This window comes from Perca flavescens, chromosome 4 (genome assembly GCF_004354835.1).
Source record: "Perca flavescens isolate YP-PL-M2 chromosome 4, PFLA_1.0, whole genome shotgun sequence".
Classification (NCBI taxonomy): domain Eukaryota; kingdom Metazoa; phylum Chordata; class Actinopteri; order Perciformes; family Percidae; genus Perca; species Perca flavescens.
Genome location: NC_041334.1, coordinates 18,364,049 through 18,379,880, shown reverse-complemented (window position 1 = coordinate 18,379,880; position 15,832 = coordinate 18,364,049). Strand labels below are relative to the sequence as shown.

At 39.5% G+C, this 15,832-nt stretch overlaps 1 protein-coding gene across 2 annotated transcripts in view; it reads right to left on the bottom strand.

The window, feature by feature from the left end:
* The window catches only part of snta1 (syntrophin, alpha 1), a 37,345-nt gene that overhangs the window by 17,781 nt on the left and 3,732 nt on the right, over positions 1-15,832 (bottom strand). For both annotated transcript variants that reach the window (XM_028576960.1, XM_028576961.1), the window contains exon 2: positions 11,964-12,149. In XM_028576960.1, the coding sequence (XP_028432761.1) occupies positions 11,964-12,149 (186 nt within the window). The remainder of the gene's footprint in view (positions 1-11,963; positions 12,150-15,832) is intronic.

The following is a 15,832-nucleotide window of genomic DNA, read 5'->3' as shown; positions in this document are numbered from 1 at the left end:
CCAAGTTAACACGTAGCCTTCTTCTGATTACTGAAGGGAAATTAAGTAGTCTAAGTAATGATTTACTCATAAAGCAACTTTTAAAAGCACAAGATTGAAGCCTGACAGAGACACAATTATAGGCTAATAAATAACATGGGTCAGATATTTTCAGATACAATTTTAAAAATTTGAATGTCAGTTGCCACCAATCACATAAATAGCCTAACTGTTACTTTCATCTGACGTTAATCAGCACCTGGCCTTTCTAAAACCTTTTAGTTTTCTAGCCATTCCACCACTTTTCTAACTGCCCCCAACTAATGGGAAGGATGGCAGGTGTGATAGGCTAGCCTATTGACACCAGTGTTGGGAAAGTTAATTCCAAAATGTAATACATTATAGATTACTAGTTACTGTCATTTGAGAGTAATTAATTATATTACAATATTACTGTCTCTGAATTGTAATGCTTACACTACTTTTGCGTTACTTTTGAGTTACTTTCACCAAAATAAAAGTGGAAGTATTCTTGGCAGGTAGCTTGTGAATTTCAACGCGGGGTCAACAAAGTCTCATTTTTAATAAATAATAATTTATTCATATTATTTTATATTATTAATCTGACGCTGCAAAGTAACTAAAGCTATAAAATAAATAGTTATATAAGTAAAACATACAATAGCCTACTTGATTCAGTCGGAATTGTGGTGGACTAGAAGTAGGCTATTGTTACTTTCCACCGCTGACAAATCTATCTTTCAAACACAGCGTGAAATGTAATATTACGTGTAGCAAGACTAAACATTAATTCCCAACATGTTATCTTGCTCGGTCACATTGCTGTCGCCACTGATAGGACACAGATGTTGTCAGTTACCGTCTCTGGTTCTGGTTCTGACCACGGAACAGTGACGGGACAGCTCGCTTGAACGCAGCGTTAACAACTCCGGAAAATATTGTCCGTGTCGCAAATGTATCCGTCTCTGCAGTCATTTCAACCACTGAATTGTAACGCGTTACTCCCAACTCTGATGGATACTATGAATGTTTTTTCTTCTCATCCATTTATTTTTAATATTATGTTTCGGGGGGTGGGGAGTATTTGTTTATGGGACAGTGTTCGTTACCTGTTGCCCCTTGGTGACTGATGTCGATGTCTGTCTTGCACACGGTGAAGAACGCGTGAGGAGGTTCTATATACTGTCTATGTGAGGTAGCCTGGACATGTGGAGGAAAGGCTATCTCTCCCGTTAAGAAATCGTTCCGAACCTTTTTTTGAGGCGGTTCAGCCAAGGCATGCAAGCCTACGGTTATCCAGACAGCCTGGTGAGGCACTGAATTGAATTAAACGTGCAAAGCATTTGGCTAAATGCAGCGCTCTGATTGGCCGAAAGCTTTTCACTCCACTTACAAGCTGTGGCTCATCGGCAGAATCAACGTCATAGATGTAGATTGCATAGAGACTGAAACCGGCGAAATGCGAGATGCAACAAAATGCGTACCTAGAGAGCTGCGAATCGTACAAGCATACTTAAGGGTCAAAATGCGTGTCGAGTACGAAAAATGCGTACATGTTGGCAGGTATGCATAAGTTCATAGCATGTCACACCGTACAAGATGGGTCTGATAAAATCGTGGTCACAAGCTGTGTCAGAATGTACAATAACAATTTGAGCAATGTCAGATTACAGGATGCATGAGCAGTGAATTGTAGCGCTACAATCTAAATAGAAAAAAACACGTGACCAGAGGCATATCCACAAAACCACTCTTATGTTTTGAGAATGCAGCAAAACAGAGAATTTTGGATTGACAACGAAATTTTAACCACATTTCTCTCACGATTGTCAAACTTTCATCTCAGACGGCTCAAAATCACAGTGTAAAGGGGCCTTTAGAAATTAGAGCCGCCCTATTTCCCAGCAAAACACACTTATGCACACAGATGCGCTACTGGAGAAATGAGAAACACAAGACAGTCAAATGAACCCACCAGATGAATAGATTAGCTGCTAACACGTCAACACTAACTCTCACTCTGACTGTGCTGAGGCAGCATGGCCCAAAGACACCACCTGAGAATTTGCAGTTGGAAACTGTAAATTAAGAAAATCTCACTTGCCTCCCTGGCTACCTGTATGCCATGGTCCAATAACAGACATGGGCCACCCTCTGTATCAGCACTACAGGCAGAAGAAGTAGTATGTTTGTGTGCAAATTCATATGCAAGTGCCTACACTTGCACACAAGCAGAGTCTACAAACGTATTTACAGATCAGATCATGTGTAAACAGCCAACACGATTGAGACTCATGCTGCTTCAGTAACAGAACCTGAAGTTGTACAGAATTAATTTTAGACAAACACTGAATGGTAGATAGTCTTAGCCAGCAGCACGTTGTGTCCTAATAAGGGGCTTTAAACTTTACTCCTGAAAGTCATTATATTCCATCAATCAATCACTTTACCAGACTTAAATCAAAATAGGGCTGGAATATATATATCTCTGCTGGCCTTGCTTAAAAAGACTATATGGTATGTATCTTCTCTTGAGGGGATATAGTCACATACGTCCTTGAAGAGCTTGAGTTGTAGATATGAAATACCATTTTTAGCCCTAAAAGCAAAATGTAAATCAAACTGTCTGCACTATTCAGCCTTTTAAAGGGCTGTCTGTCCTAATACTAATAATAGTTATACTATTATGAAAAAGATCTTACGTGACACACATACTGTAATCAAAGTGGTTGATAATGTATCTACTGTTTAACAACAAAGTGCTGCAGATCATACAACTTGTATGCATGAATGCATGCAGTTGTTGACCCCAGGAAGAGTAGATGCTACATTGTTAGCAGCTAAATGGGGATCTGAATAAAGGAAAGTACAAAGGCACTAAGTTAAAGAGATTGATGCAGGGAGAAGCACAAGTTGTGTGCTGGGTGTCAGAAAGAGAGAGAGAGAGATTGAGTTTGGGGTTAGCTCTTGGTGAGAACGCTGACAAAGCATCCTTCAGCTAATACTTATCACTGACACAAATGAACCTCTTCAAAACTAATCTCACCTCAGGCGTTCCTGAAACACATTCCTACTTGTGCATATTTAATATTCATTCTGACCGTTCTAAAGCTGTATTAATGCACTTCCAGAGGAATGATGCAGTCAATGTAGTCACATGTATTAAATACAATCAAAAGTGCAACCACGGTGGCCACTGAGACTTCATATTAATAGCTATAATTAAACTCCACGAAAGGCATGATCTTAACAGTGTGGCCACACATGACTCTAGCTGGTTATGTAATTTTAAGGAGAGAACAGCACACTTCAATTAATTAAAACAAAATAAAAATCTGTGTCAACACTCTATAGGATGAAGAAAATTTTTATTTTGAGTGGCATATATAGTGTATCGGACAGGTGTTTCAAATAACTGAGCATGCATCATTAACATGGAAACAGATCACATAGAGCTGTGATTTATTGCCAAGAAAGCCCTTCGATGTCCATAAGTAAAAAAATCTATGTATCAGCAAAGTAGAAAGTCACAGATTAAAAAGCAAAGTAGAAAAACAAATGAAAGCAACATTTCAAATGTTCTGGAGACCTGTCTTGCTGAATAACCTTAATATGTACTCTGTGTGTACGTTCCTGTTGATTTCCATGTGAGCTCTTTAATTTGAATCGCCTGTTGTGTGTCACACAGGCTGACTGCTATTTTTAATTTCCTGAAGAAGGCAAAATGTGTAAAAATTATGTGTGCTTTCAACTTCCTCCACCATTGGCCATTGGTGCAGTAGTTAAAGATGAGCGACGGGAATACAAAAATTAACTTAACACAAATCTATCTTTCAAACACAGCGTGAAACAAAGAGGTTCAGCAATGATATCATCAAGCAACAAGTTCAGAATATATTTGGCGGTGAGATTTCATTTGTGAGCAGAATTTATAAACAACAAATGTTTATGATATCCTTAAGGAATTGTACATTTACTATCACTGAATTATTAAATCCACTTGCCAGCCATGGTTAAATACACATTTTAAAGGTTGGGCCTTTGTTTACACTAGGGCTCTAGACTAACCCCACTGTCTGAAAAACTATTTTAACTGAATTTAACTAATTTTGAAAAAGATACGGGGATGTATTTTAAAATAATCCAGATTTATCTGAGTTAACTTTTGTAAAGCACTTTGTAATCAATGACAGCTACATTAGGCTTGGGCACTATCTATTTTTTCATACCTTCCTGACATTTTATACGGTATATGATACAAGATGGTATTCATGTCAAAAAAGAAGAAGAACAAAGGTAAAACCTATGCTGCTGGTGATAAAAGTCATTGTAGCATGTATGACATTGTCTAGCCTACAATGCTGTGTGTCTAATATGTAATTAGCCTACTTAGACAAGTCTTGCTGGGGTTATAATACTTTTGGCCTATAGAATAATGAATACCTCCAAACTGCTCTTAGCGCAAGTACTTCAGTACATATATTTACTGTAGACTTACTGTGTTGTCACATTAAACTGCAGTCCAATGTTTAACGCTTAATGTTTCTCTAAACAGAAACTCTCAGTTCTGCTGTGTGTTTACCTCAGTTAACTGTTAGCTCTACTAGCTCTGTTAGCTCTGTGAGCCAAACACATCCCAGGACTCTGCTGCCTGTCGTCTGCTAACAGCTAACTAGCTCTCTCCTGTTGATTTCAACTGCCTATGTAGCATTATCAGGGAAAAATAGGGTTCATCCCCTGGAAGCAGTTTGTAGTAACAGTCATTTGCTAAGCTATAGTTTACATAGGCCACATACATATATACATTTTTGTATGTCCCAGAGGCGTCCTGGGGAACTTCTCCGTTTGTCCCAAACACATTTTATATTGTCCCCTGGACGATGGGACGCCAAATGTCTTGAGTCCTGATTTACGCCAATAAAAAATATCTACGTCTTTACCAAACAACTAAATAATCACATTCTTTTAAATCTTTGTTTTTGTTTTTTGGCTTCAAACGTGACGTACTTTTCCCAGACACATTAAGCGTTGTACAACGTTGATCAATAGTTAATGCTTACACACTGGCCAACAGCCCAATGGGGATGACAGAGATCAGGAGACTTGATACAGCCAACAAGACATGTCCTGCTTAAAAGATGTTCTAGACAAGGGAAAGACTGCAACCGTAGAGCTTCCATAACTAAGCCTACTTAATCCATGTGTGTGCACTGAGCTTGAGCACAACTACCTTAATGAAAAGGACAGGGGAAAAAGAACCAGCGGTGTCCAGAAATGTCTTGGCAGAGGAAAACTAGCTCTCTGTCATTCTGCTCCTTCCTATGTCCCCCTGGATATCCAAGTAAATTCTCTGAAATCCAAGATGACATTAAGCTAATACCCTCACCATATACAAAAATGGACCTAGCCACATGGAATAAGACCGTCAAACTTTCTCGTCAGACTGAGGACAAAATGTACTTTTTTTTTTTTAAGATTATTTTTTGGGGCTTTTCCCTTTATTACAGTGACAGTGGATAGACATGAAAGGGGGAGAGAGATGGGGGATGACACGCAGCAAAGGGACGGAGGTCGGATTCGAACCCACTGCAGGACTTAGCCAACATGGGGTGAACGCTCTTACTGGGTGAGATAGAGGCCGCCCCACAAAACGTACTTTTTAATGGTGTGTTTCAGTCTTTTTAGGTGCCAAGTGGAAAGTGCTCCCCACATGGGATGATAACACAAAACAAATACACTTCTTCTACCATTTGAGTCATTTAAAATTGTATATCTGTACTCTATCTGTATTTGTCCATTTCAGATTTTCTTTTTACAAAAGGCTTCATAAGTTCAATGATTAATATTTTAATTTTTAAACTCCCAGAATCTGCAAATATGTTTGGGCAAATACATGTCTAATATTTTTTCTAATACATTTATCTTGTGTTGTTCTTTTACCTAACATGATGAGGACTACAGAAGTGTAAAAAATGGGCTACATCAAATTTTTCCAAGAGACATACGTGAGGGGGTCCCTGCTATATTTTCTAGGTCCTTGGCTGAAAAAAAGATTGAGAACATCTGTGCTAATGCCACCAAACAAATTAGTAAAAAAGTTAATATGAGACATTTTTGGTAAGCCTTAAACACCAAAACTTATGTGACAAATTCAGAAGCCTTAAAATAAAGTGCTTGTGGGATCATCAAACAGTGTCTTAAACCCTTTCTGGCGTACAACTATTTTTTGTAACTTTTTTAAAACTGGCAATCAATCAATCACACAACTACTTCCATCACATCAAGTGTACAAACACCATGATTGCCTTTCGAGAGTGGCTGTCTGAGACTGTGCACTGTTATCCCCATTTGAATCGCCATCTCGCCCTTTTTTATGATGACAGGACTTTTGTCCCGCTTTTGAGTGTGGCCGCTTGTAATCGCTAAAACACTTTCGCATTCATGTGAACAGACGACATGTTATACCCTTTAGCTGCTAAACTAGAGGGTAAAGTATGCTACCAGTAACCCAAACTGGTATATGAATGAGGTAGTTGTTCAATAGTAGGGGTGTGTAAAAAAATCAATTCACATATCGTGATTCAAGCTCTACCAATTCAAAATCGATTTTTTTTTTCATTTTGTAATGGCGTGTATACTATTGTCCTGAAATGAGTTTAGCTCGCCATTCCCATAGATGGCGCTGCGTCGAATTCACACTGATGCCTGGGCACTCTTGTCATAATCAAAAGAAGAACCAACGCACTCTCTTTCAATGCTCTAAACTCCCACCGAACTCTGAACAAAAAGCTCTTTTTCTTTAACAGTTTTATTTTATACTTGAATTAAATGTATTTGAAAGCATGGCCAAAGCTTGGCACTTTGCAGTTTGTAGTTGCAACATTTTTTTTTTTTTTTTGTATTTAGACATATAAAGTAATATCAAACTACAATTAATTTGTTGTTTCTTTTCTTTGAATTTGTATGTCTACATACATACAACTACATTTACATACTGTGAATCATTTTTTTTAATCGAAAATCTTGAGCCTAAAAATCGATATTGAATCAAATCTTGACATTTTCTGAATCGTGCACCCCTATTGAATAGCTCTGCACAGCTACTCGTCCAGACTATGGGTCTCACAACAAGCCTTGCCAGCTCAATTGTTAGAGGGTTACATTCTTCCCCTGCTACAAATATGGTGTACCAGCACATTGACTCCTGGGATACATGAACAGCACTCACACACATATGCCTCCCTAACAAACTCACATGCACACACTCCATCTGTCCCAACATTCATACTGGTATCCTGACCTGCCCTTTGCAGCCCATTCATCCTTCCTTTCTGCTTTACACCATGTGTGTAAGTATGTGTAGTATGTGGTTGTATACTTACTTCTGTGTGTGTGCTTTTCTGTCAGGCCTTGGTTGCCCAGGGAACAGCTTTGCCATTGAACTATCCCTTCCCCCCACCCTTTCTTTCACACATGCACACGCATGCTTTCCTTGTTCCATGGTTTCTTCATAGAGTAGAGGAACATGCCTTACCTTGGCTGGCAAGCTGGTGGCAATGATGGATGCACTTTCAGTGAGAGTATAATCCAAATTAAAATACGGTAGACCGACACAGTGGAACAGTTGAGAGCTCATCCAGTCCCCGTAGAGCTACTTCATATGTCTGCAGTCTTATTTTATTTCTGTCTCGATTTCCCATTTATTCATTTTTGCTTTATGAAGCCATGTTTAATTGTTTCATGGTGCTCTCATGTTTAATTGTTTCATGGTGTTCTCAAGCGTAACATTTTGTATATATAAATCTCCCAATTTATTGTGATAGCAACCCCAAAATGAATCTGTAACTCTACTATAACGGCACATTCAGGTGTGATAAGGTGTGTGTGGGTGGGAAAATGTTGAGGTGACCTATGTACCTCTCTTCTCCATCCTCTTCCTTTCTCTCCTTACATGTACTGTATACACACAGAAGCACACACACTTGAAGATGCAGCAGACTGTTTTCTATTAAACACACACACACACACACACACACACACACACACACACACTGCTCATACACAAACACACAGTCAGGCTGTAAATGTCGCTGGGACTAAATGAATGCAGCTGTGGTTATATGGTTTCATCTAGTCTGTTATATTTATCTGACCCTCTCAGGTGTTTACTGTTACTCTCTCGCAGACACACATTGATTACTCCATCTCTATGTTAATGTAAGACAAGAACACAGAAAAAGAAGGGCAGAGGGCATCCTTTTATTGGAAACATATAAAGGATATATTTTGTCTTTCAAATAGACAGATTGACAATATGCACAAATTCTTATTTGTGGCAAGACCTTTGGGAAAAGCAGGAAGTGGAAGGTTTTACACATTCACACTCAAACCCGCTGCCCAGTGTTGCCAAGGGGGTAAGCCTCTCCCCAGAACGCGTAGCTCCTATGGCGCCATTTTGATGCTACCAAGCCATCACCTCCCGTTAGCATCCCATTGAGTGCCATTCATACTGGCGCCACTTTGACAGCGATTAACTTTATATCTGAAGCGTTTAAAGACTCTATTTGTCCATTGTTTATTTCTAAAGAAACACGACAATGTGTAAAAGGCTCCATTACCTTGTACCCCACGTTATGGCTCCGTAGGAGACGTATTTGTAAAAATAGGCTAACGATTGTGTCATAACCACGCGAGTTACAATCGCACAGTAGAGAAATTACCGTACAGTACAGGAGAAGCTCACAGGCAGTTTGGACTTACATTAGCTGTTTAAGTTTAATTACTAATGTTAACAAGCATTTTAGCTAGCAATAAGCCTGTGCCCATGTTATCTCCTTACATAAGTCAAGTTTATTTTACCTACGCATAGGTATATATACCTACGCTCTCCGTCTCTGCAAGATTCGGAATGACTTACAACTTTCAGACAGGCTGCTCACGTCACATTTACGTCGTCTCTCTCAGTTGGAGGCTGCGCAGTAACGCTCAGCCATCACCAGAAAAGTGCTTCTAATATCCTTCACTGTTCTCCGTCAAGAGCGGACGGGATATGTTGGTCCATTTCATATAATGTCAATGAGTGTTGCCCCTTTCTTTTCTGTTGTTGGCTGCTAAGCAACTGTGTGGGACATTGAAATCATATAATTTATAAAAAATCTATAAAGTGAACAACAGTAAAACAATTTCTAGCTGTGTCATATCTGCACAACTGGTAACCCTTGACCCTTATCTAAAAAGCATTTTTCTTGTTTTCTAATGTTTTAAAATCTTATGCATGTAGACAATTTTGAAGGCAACCTTTTAGCCAGTACACACTCACTGAAAGATATACATAGCATCCTCATAACAACATCCTTCGCATTATAATACTGCTTAAGGTATGAGGCAAAGCTCAGCATAAATACCTTGCATGTGCTGCTGCAACAATCAAAATTGCACTAATCCAAGTGAGAAGAAATCTGTTTAATACAGGCTTTCAGAAATATTTCTTCTTCTTCTTGACTTCCAAAAGAGTCAAAAAGGGAAAATCCTGCCAGGAGCACAGAATGCCAATCAGGCTTCTAATATAAGTCCTTTAAATGTTGTGGAAGTACTTCTCTGACAGATTCAAGCATTACTGTTCACATATTCCAGATATGTTAATGTGATGGAGGCAGTTTCTCCCTGATCTCAGTCAAGGCCGTCTGTGTTCTGTATTTCAGAAAGCGAAGAAAACTGCCTTGAGCCTTGTTTGTTGCTGTGCACATACAGTAAGAAAGAGTGTTACCATGATCTTTGACACTGTAGCGGTGCAAAGGAGTTTGTTTCTGAGTGTATTGATAAAATGCCAAAACCACAAAAAACTAAAACATTGTACTCGAACTTCAAGTCATATGTAATCACAAGTATTTTCACAATACGCAAATAGTCTTGAAAGGAAATCTGACTCTTAAAAACTGCAACTGGAAAGCTCGTAGCCCTCAACTGTTGACCAAAAACTTTCGTTCTTTATTTCCTCTTTTCCCTAAAAATACTCCAAAGCTTCTCACTACAGATATGAATCCTGCAGTCCTGCAATCTCCGGGTCAGACTGGCACACACACACACACACACACACACACAGACACCAGTAATGGAATCGTAGGACATCAAAAAATACTCTCTCGCACATACATACACACACACACACACACACACGCACGCACGCACGCACGCACGCACGCACGCACGCACGCACGCACAAACACACACACACACACACACACACACACACTCAACCCTCTCCCCTCAGTGAGCCTCCAAGCCTCTTTCGTCTCCTCAGTCCTCCACCAGGTCCTCAGGGGGGAAGGGAAACCCATGAAATGATTCCTGACACGACAGATCACAGAGCAGCGCTGGTTGAGCCGTCTGATATCAACACTTTTCTGCCTGACTGTAGACAAGTAAGGCAGGGGGATTTGCAATGATTTCCCCTGGCTGTAGCTCTAGCTGTATCTGCTCCGCTGACCAAAGTTACTGACGCTAGCCCACTGTGCAAGCTAACCCACAGAAATGCTGTCACATGGAAAGCCGGTAACTCCGGTTTTTGTGTTGCTTTTTTTAAATCAACTTTCTCACGGAAACGGAAAGGTTATATCATCCGCGTTATGAGTTATTCTTTTTTTCAGTTTATTGAACCTGTTTAAAGCCCTTTTTTTTTGTTTGTTGAAAAATAGTGTTAGGATTTGGTTCTCACAGTTTTGGACATACTAGGTTTTTGTACACATTGAGAGCACCTACTGTCTGAAGTGTCAGTTTGACTCACATCACTGAACATAACTGTTAGCCTCTGTTTAGACTCTGTGGGTGAACTCTCCCTCAAAACACGGACTTTGACACACAGAGAATATACAGATCAATAGAAAGAATAATAAAAGCAAAGCAACAAAGTGTGAAGTTGCATGGTTCCTTATGGAAACATATTCTTTTTGAAAAGTAACATATAAAACATCACTCAAACTTTGCTTTTAGACAGTGTGCATTTGTAGCGGGTGAATTTCCAATTCAACCCAGTGACTTGAAATCAGCTTGGTGGGAGATGCAGAATTTCTGTGATGCAATCAGTTGACAATACAAAAGATTGTTTGAATCCCTTTCTTCTGTCCTCTCAGCTAAAGACCACATCTCATGTTAGCCATGTTGTTTCACACCTGCTGGTGGACTGATGCTTTTAGGCTAAATGTGCATTCACAAACACATCCAGCATATGACTTAAGTGTAAGAATGAGACAGAAAGGGGCAGGGAGACAGTCCATTAGCTCTGGCAGCTCATGTGATTGAGTTAAGAGCAAGAGGGAAGAAAACCACCTGCAAATACCTGCTGACTCCACTGCAGACCTTCCTATGCACAGCAGGTCTTACCCTACAAGTTCTCCAAAGTTTTCAGTTCTGACATGAACAAAAACAAAGTACTTTCTATCAGTGTCAACAGTGTTATATGGTCGGGAATACTGCTCATTAGCATGCCGAGAAACTCTGAGGTGTGAGCCACAACAATATTCCCAACTTTTGAGTCTTTGGTTTCCTCTTGCTGTTTCACTTTAACTCATTATTTTGATGTTTTTGTAGAAGTCTGATCAAAGTTCTGATTTACCGGATTGTCTCTCTCAGCTCATCATATATGGCCCTTAAGGAAAAATCTAACAGGGTGCAGGAGAAATGCAGCAAAAAAACATATCATGTTATCAAAAGTTCCCATCTATGTATGTATTTGAAGCTGCGGAGTGTAGACGGGGAAGTGCTCCTTTTTTCACAAAAGGTAAGGATTCTGTTCAGTGCTACTCTGAGGATTATATTGGTAAAGAAATATGAAGTACTTCTTTGTCATGCAACAAAGACAGTTGTGTGACATATTTTGCAAGTGTATCTTATAGATAACTCCCAGTTTCCTGAGTCGCAGAGTCGATTTGGGGTTTCATTTTTTTTCTGAATGAAAAATATCTTACCTTCAAGGATGACTTCTTTGCCAGTTTTCTTCAGTGCTTGCACAGCCTCGTCATGTGTGGCCTCCCGTAAGTCATAACCATTGACAGACAGTATGGCGTCACCAACATAAAGCGCCTCAGTCTGGTCAGCAGCCAGGCCCTTAAAAATCTTGGAGATAAGGATTGGCATCTTGTTCTCCTTCCCACCTGTATGACAAGAAAGGAAAATGTTGCTGTTTCATCTTGTCATTTTTTTTTTTTCAGGAAACCTGCTGCTTTACATGCAGTAGTTGAACAGTAAACATACATTCACTTTAGAATTGCACACTTGCCACCATAAGCCTCATCTTCTGACCCCTGATCAGCTTTATCGGAGCAGCTGGGAAATACGTTATTTTCTACTTACACAATCCGTGCAAAGTGCAAGTGCTTATGCTAAGAGATCCAGTATACTAACAAAATGGCATGAAGTTAAACACTGTGGAATATGAATAGCCTATAAGGCACTGGGTGCAAAGGCCAACTTCACACTCAAAGGTAGTTTGCAAGTCACAGTGAAGGAGATAATGCCTGAAATAAATACTGACAGTGAAACCCAATACAAAGATAACAGCTTAGTTTAATATAAAGATATTATCAGCATGTTGTCCAGTTACTGCATATCATAACTACACAACTTAGCTATACAATAACAAAAGTCCACGCCCATCTTGTTACCCTCCTGTGCTAACTTCCTCAGTTTCCCATCTCTCTCTCTCTCTCTCTCTCTCTCTCTCTCTCTCTCTCTCTCTCTCTCTCTCTCTCTCTCTCTCTCTCGTTAAATGAAGGTCAGCTAGTAAGCTGATGGATCTGCCTTTTGCTGTGGACTTCCACTCTCCATGAGAAATATCGTCATTAATGTCAGCTGGCAGTTGGACTCTGGCCTTCAGGCTAGTGAGAAATTATCTAAAAGAGGATTACATTTAATTAATTTAAAATACATCTTCCACCGGTTGCTTCCTCTGGGTGATTCCTTTGAATTTAACTCATGTATCTTCCTTTGGAGGCCACAGCCTGGTGCTCTTAATAAAAAATAAAAAAAACACAAGGGCTGAACTCCTACTGTGCCTGTTAGTCACTATGCTGTTGAGAAAGAGGGATTTACCAGCTACTTGACCGCTCTGTGACATCAGAATCAGATTGTAGTTCACTGCATGACTGAGTATTAGAAGAGAGGTAATGCCCTGTGCTTACTGAGTCTCTGAATCATGATGTGTTGATATTAGGGCTGTCAATCAATTCAAATATTTAATCGCAATTAATCTCATGATTGCCCATAGTTAGCTCGCAAATTAATTGTACATTTTGAATCTGTTCTAAATGTACTTGAAAAGGAATATTTTTCAAGTTCAAGTTTAATGCTCTTATATCAACATGGGAGCGGACAAATATGCTTGCTTTAGGAAAATGTTTATTATTATTGCAACAATCCAAAACAATTACAAATACTGTCTAGAATATTCTCCAGAATAACCTCAAAAGTACTGTATGCTCAAAAATATGCTGCAAGCAAAATATGTCAAACTTAAGCCCATCAAGCAACAACAGATGGACATATTCACCTGAATGTAACATTATAGACATTTGTCCTGGCGACTCTGTTGCAAACTCTTTAATCACAAACATGCATAACAGTTTTAAATCTTTCTCAAGTACAACACCTATGCTAATGGTGTGCTCACCACAGCACTTCTCACTTTACCAAATGCAGTGCTATCCACTTTTACTTGATGAAAGGTGGAAATGTATGTGAAGGATCTATTTAAAGTAAATGGCTGGACAAGTAGGTAAAAGACAGCCTGCTGATATGAGAGGATGATCGTGACATCAGTGTCACAGGAGAGGATATTGGTGTCCAAATGACTTGGCATCTGCACCAAAATGATGTATGCACATATAGATTATAGATACTTGAATTGATAAGGAGACAACATTACTTGATCAAAGTGATGGTTTGGGAGATTGTTTTGATAAACTATTAAGCCTGACCCTGGGGCAGCCGAAGGAGGTGAGGGCCAACAACAGGGACAAGTGCTGCAGTACCCCTTTCCCACCTTTATACATGTTTTCTATTTCTCTTCCTCTGTTCACATGCTTTCAGGTTTACTTTCAATCTGAAATACCTCTTACTGACACGACTGCTGAACAAACATAGCTGACATATTGTAGGAAAGAAATACTGTCAATATGTCTGCCACTCTTACACAACCCTTAATCCTCCCATATTCCCTTCCCTGCCTTTTCTCCTCCAACTTTTCATGTCAAACAGTCAGCAGCCTTCAGCTGGCAGCCTGTCACTCAGCTGACAGGAGGGTGGCGGAGGTGGGGTGGAGCCACCGGAGCTACCCATGACAGGTAAATGAATGGTACTGGTTTATACAACACTGACATGTACCTAATTAGGTAATTTTGTACTAGCAATGTGTTTGTTGTAATAATACTCCTTTCAAAAAATTCAGTATGATCAACTCAGCTGATGAAGTTCATCAAACTTCATCAAGTTGCATGCCGTGCTAATGAACCCCGAAACAAACAACAGAACAAAAAGATCTAACACAACCCTTCAAAATCAGAATAGCTTTTTAATAACATGTTTGTTACATAACACTGCACCTGAGCCTTGTTAACTGACAAAACTATTATCTATGTGCACATCTGAGGGGTTCTGTGACAAAAGAGTTTGAGGCATCAAAACATGGTTTCATAATGTTTTTGTTTTTTTTAAATCCTCGCATTGATTTTAATTTGCATGAGACCACACCTAACTGGGATAAAGCACACTGACTGGAGCAATTTGAACACTGTCAGGGAAGCTCTGACTTAGGGCTGGGCGATAAAACGATAACGATATGTATCGCGATAGACACATAATCAATATCAATAGAAAATGCGGTCGATAAAACGTTCGAATCAGAAGAAACCAGAGTTTGTGAATCAAGTTTGGTTGCATGAACAAAGGCCCTCACTCTCTGGCAACCTAGCAACGTGGGGAGTGACACTCTAACAGCCAATCATGTAACAGTATCAAGTTTGGTTGCGCCACATCGCTGTCTCGTGTTCTTCAATAACAGAACCGGCGTGGAGTGGAAAGTGAGTGCCGCAGCGAGCGAGGAAATCGTTGATAAAACCATAGACAGTATAAAACAGGAAAAGTCAGTATGGCAGTTTTGGGGATTTTATAAGTCTGACCGTAGTCAGACCAATGTCGTCAGACCATTGTCCCCACCAACACTGGTACGACCACAAACTTGTTTTACCACTTTTTAGCGCTCACACTTTCGAGCACAGCCGTATTCGCCATCAACGTCCAACAACATCTGCAGCTGCAACACGGCACAAGCAGCAGACCGCCATGGAGAGGTACTCTGCATCAGCGCCTTACTAAACGCTACAAAGAAATAACGGAGGCAGACATGCTGAGCACTGTCCAGAAGCCAGGTTACCAACCTAGCACTAAACCTGCAGAAAATAGTTCCTTCTCAGGTTTCTTATATTTAGCTAACACTTTGCACTATTTTATGACACTTTATTAAGCATTTCTTACTTATTCTTTAATTTTGCACCTTAATGTTAAGAGATAATTGTTAAGTGTTCATTGTAATTTTAGACTTGTTTACATTTGAATTATTTGAGTGTTTTCCATGGTTGTGTTGACATTTCTGCTTTTATAACTGAGGGGATTATAATCAGAGCAGGGTTAAGTTTAAAATAAAAATGTTTAAATTTAATATATTTTTCTCCTGGTCCTTATTTTAAATAGGTCATAAAAAATATCAATAATTATCGATATCGACCAATATGAAAAACTTATATCGTGATACAGTTTTCAACCATATCGCCCAGCCCTACTC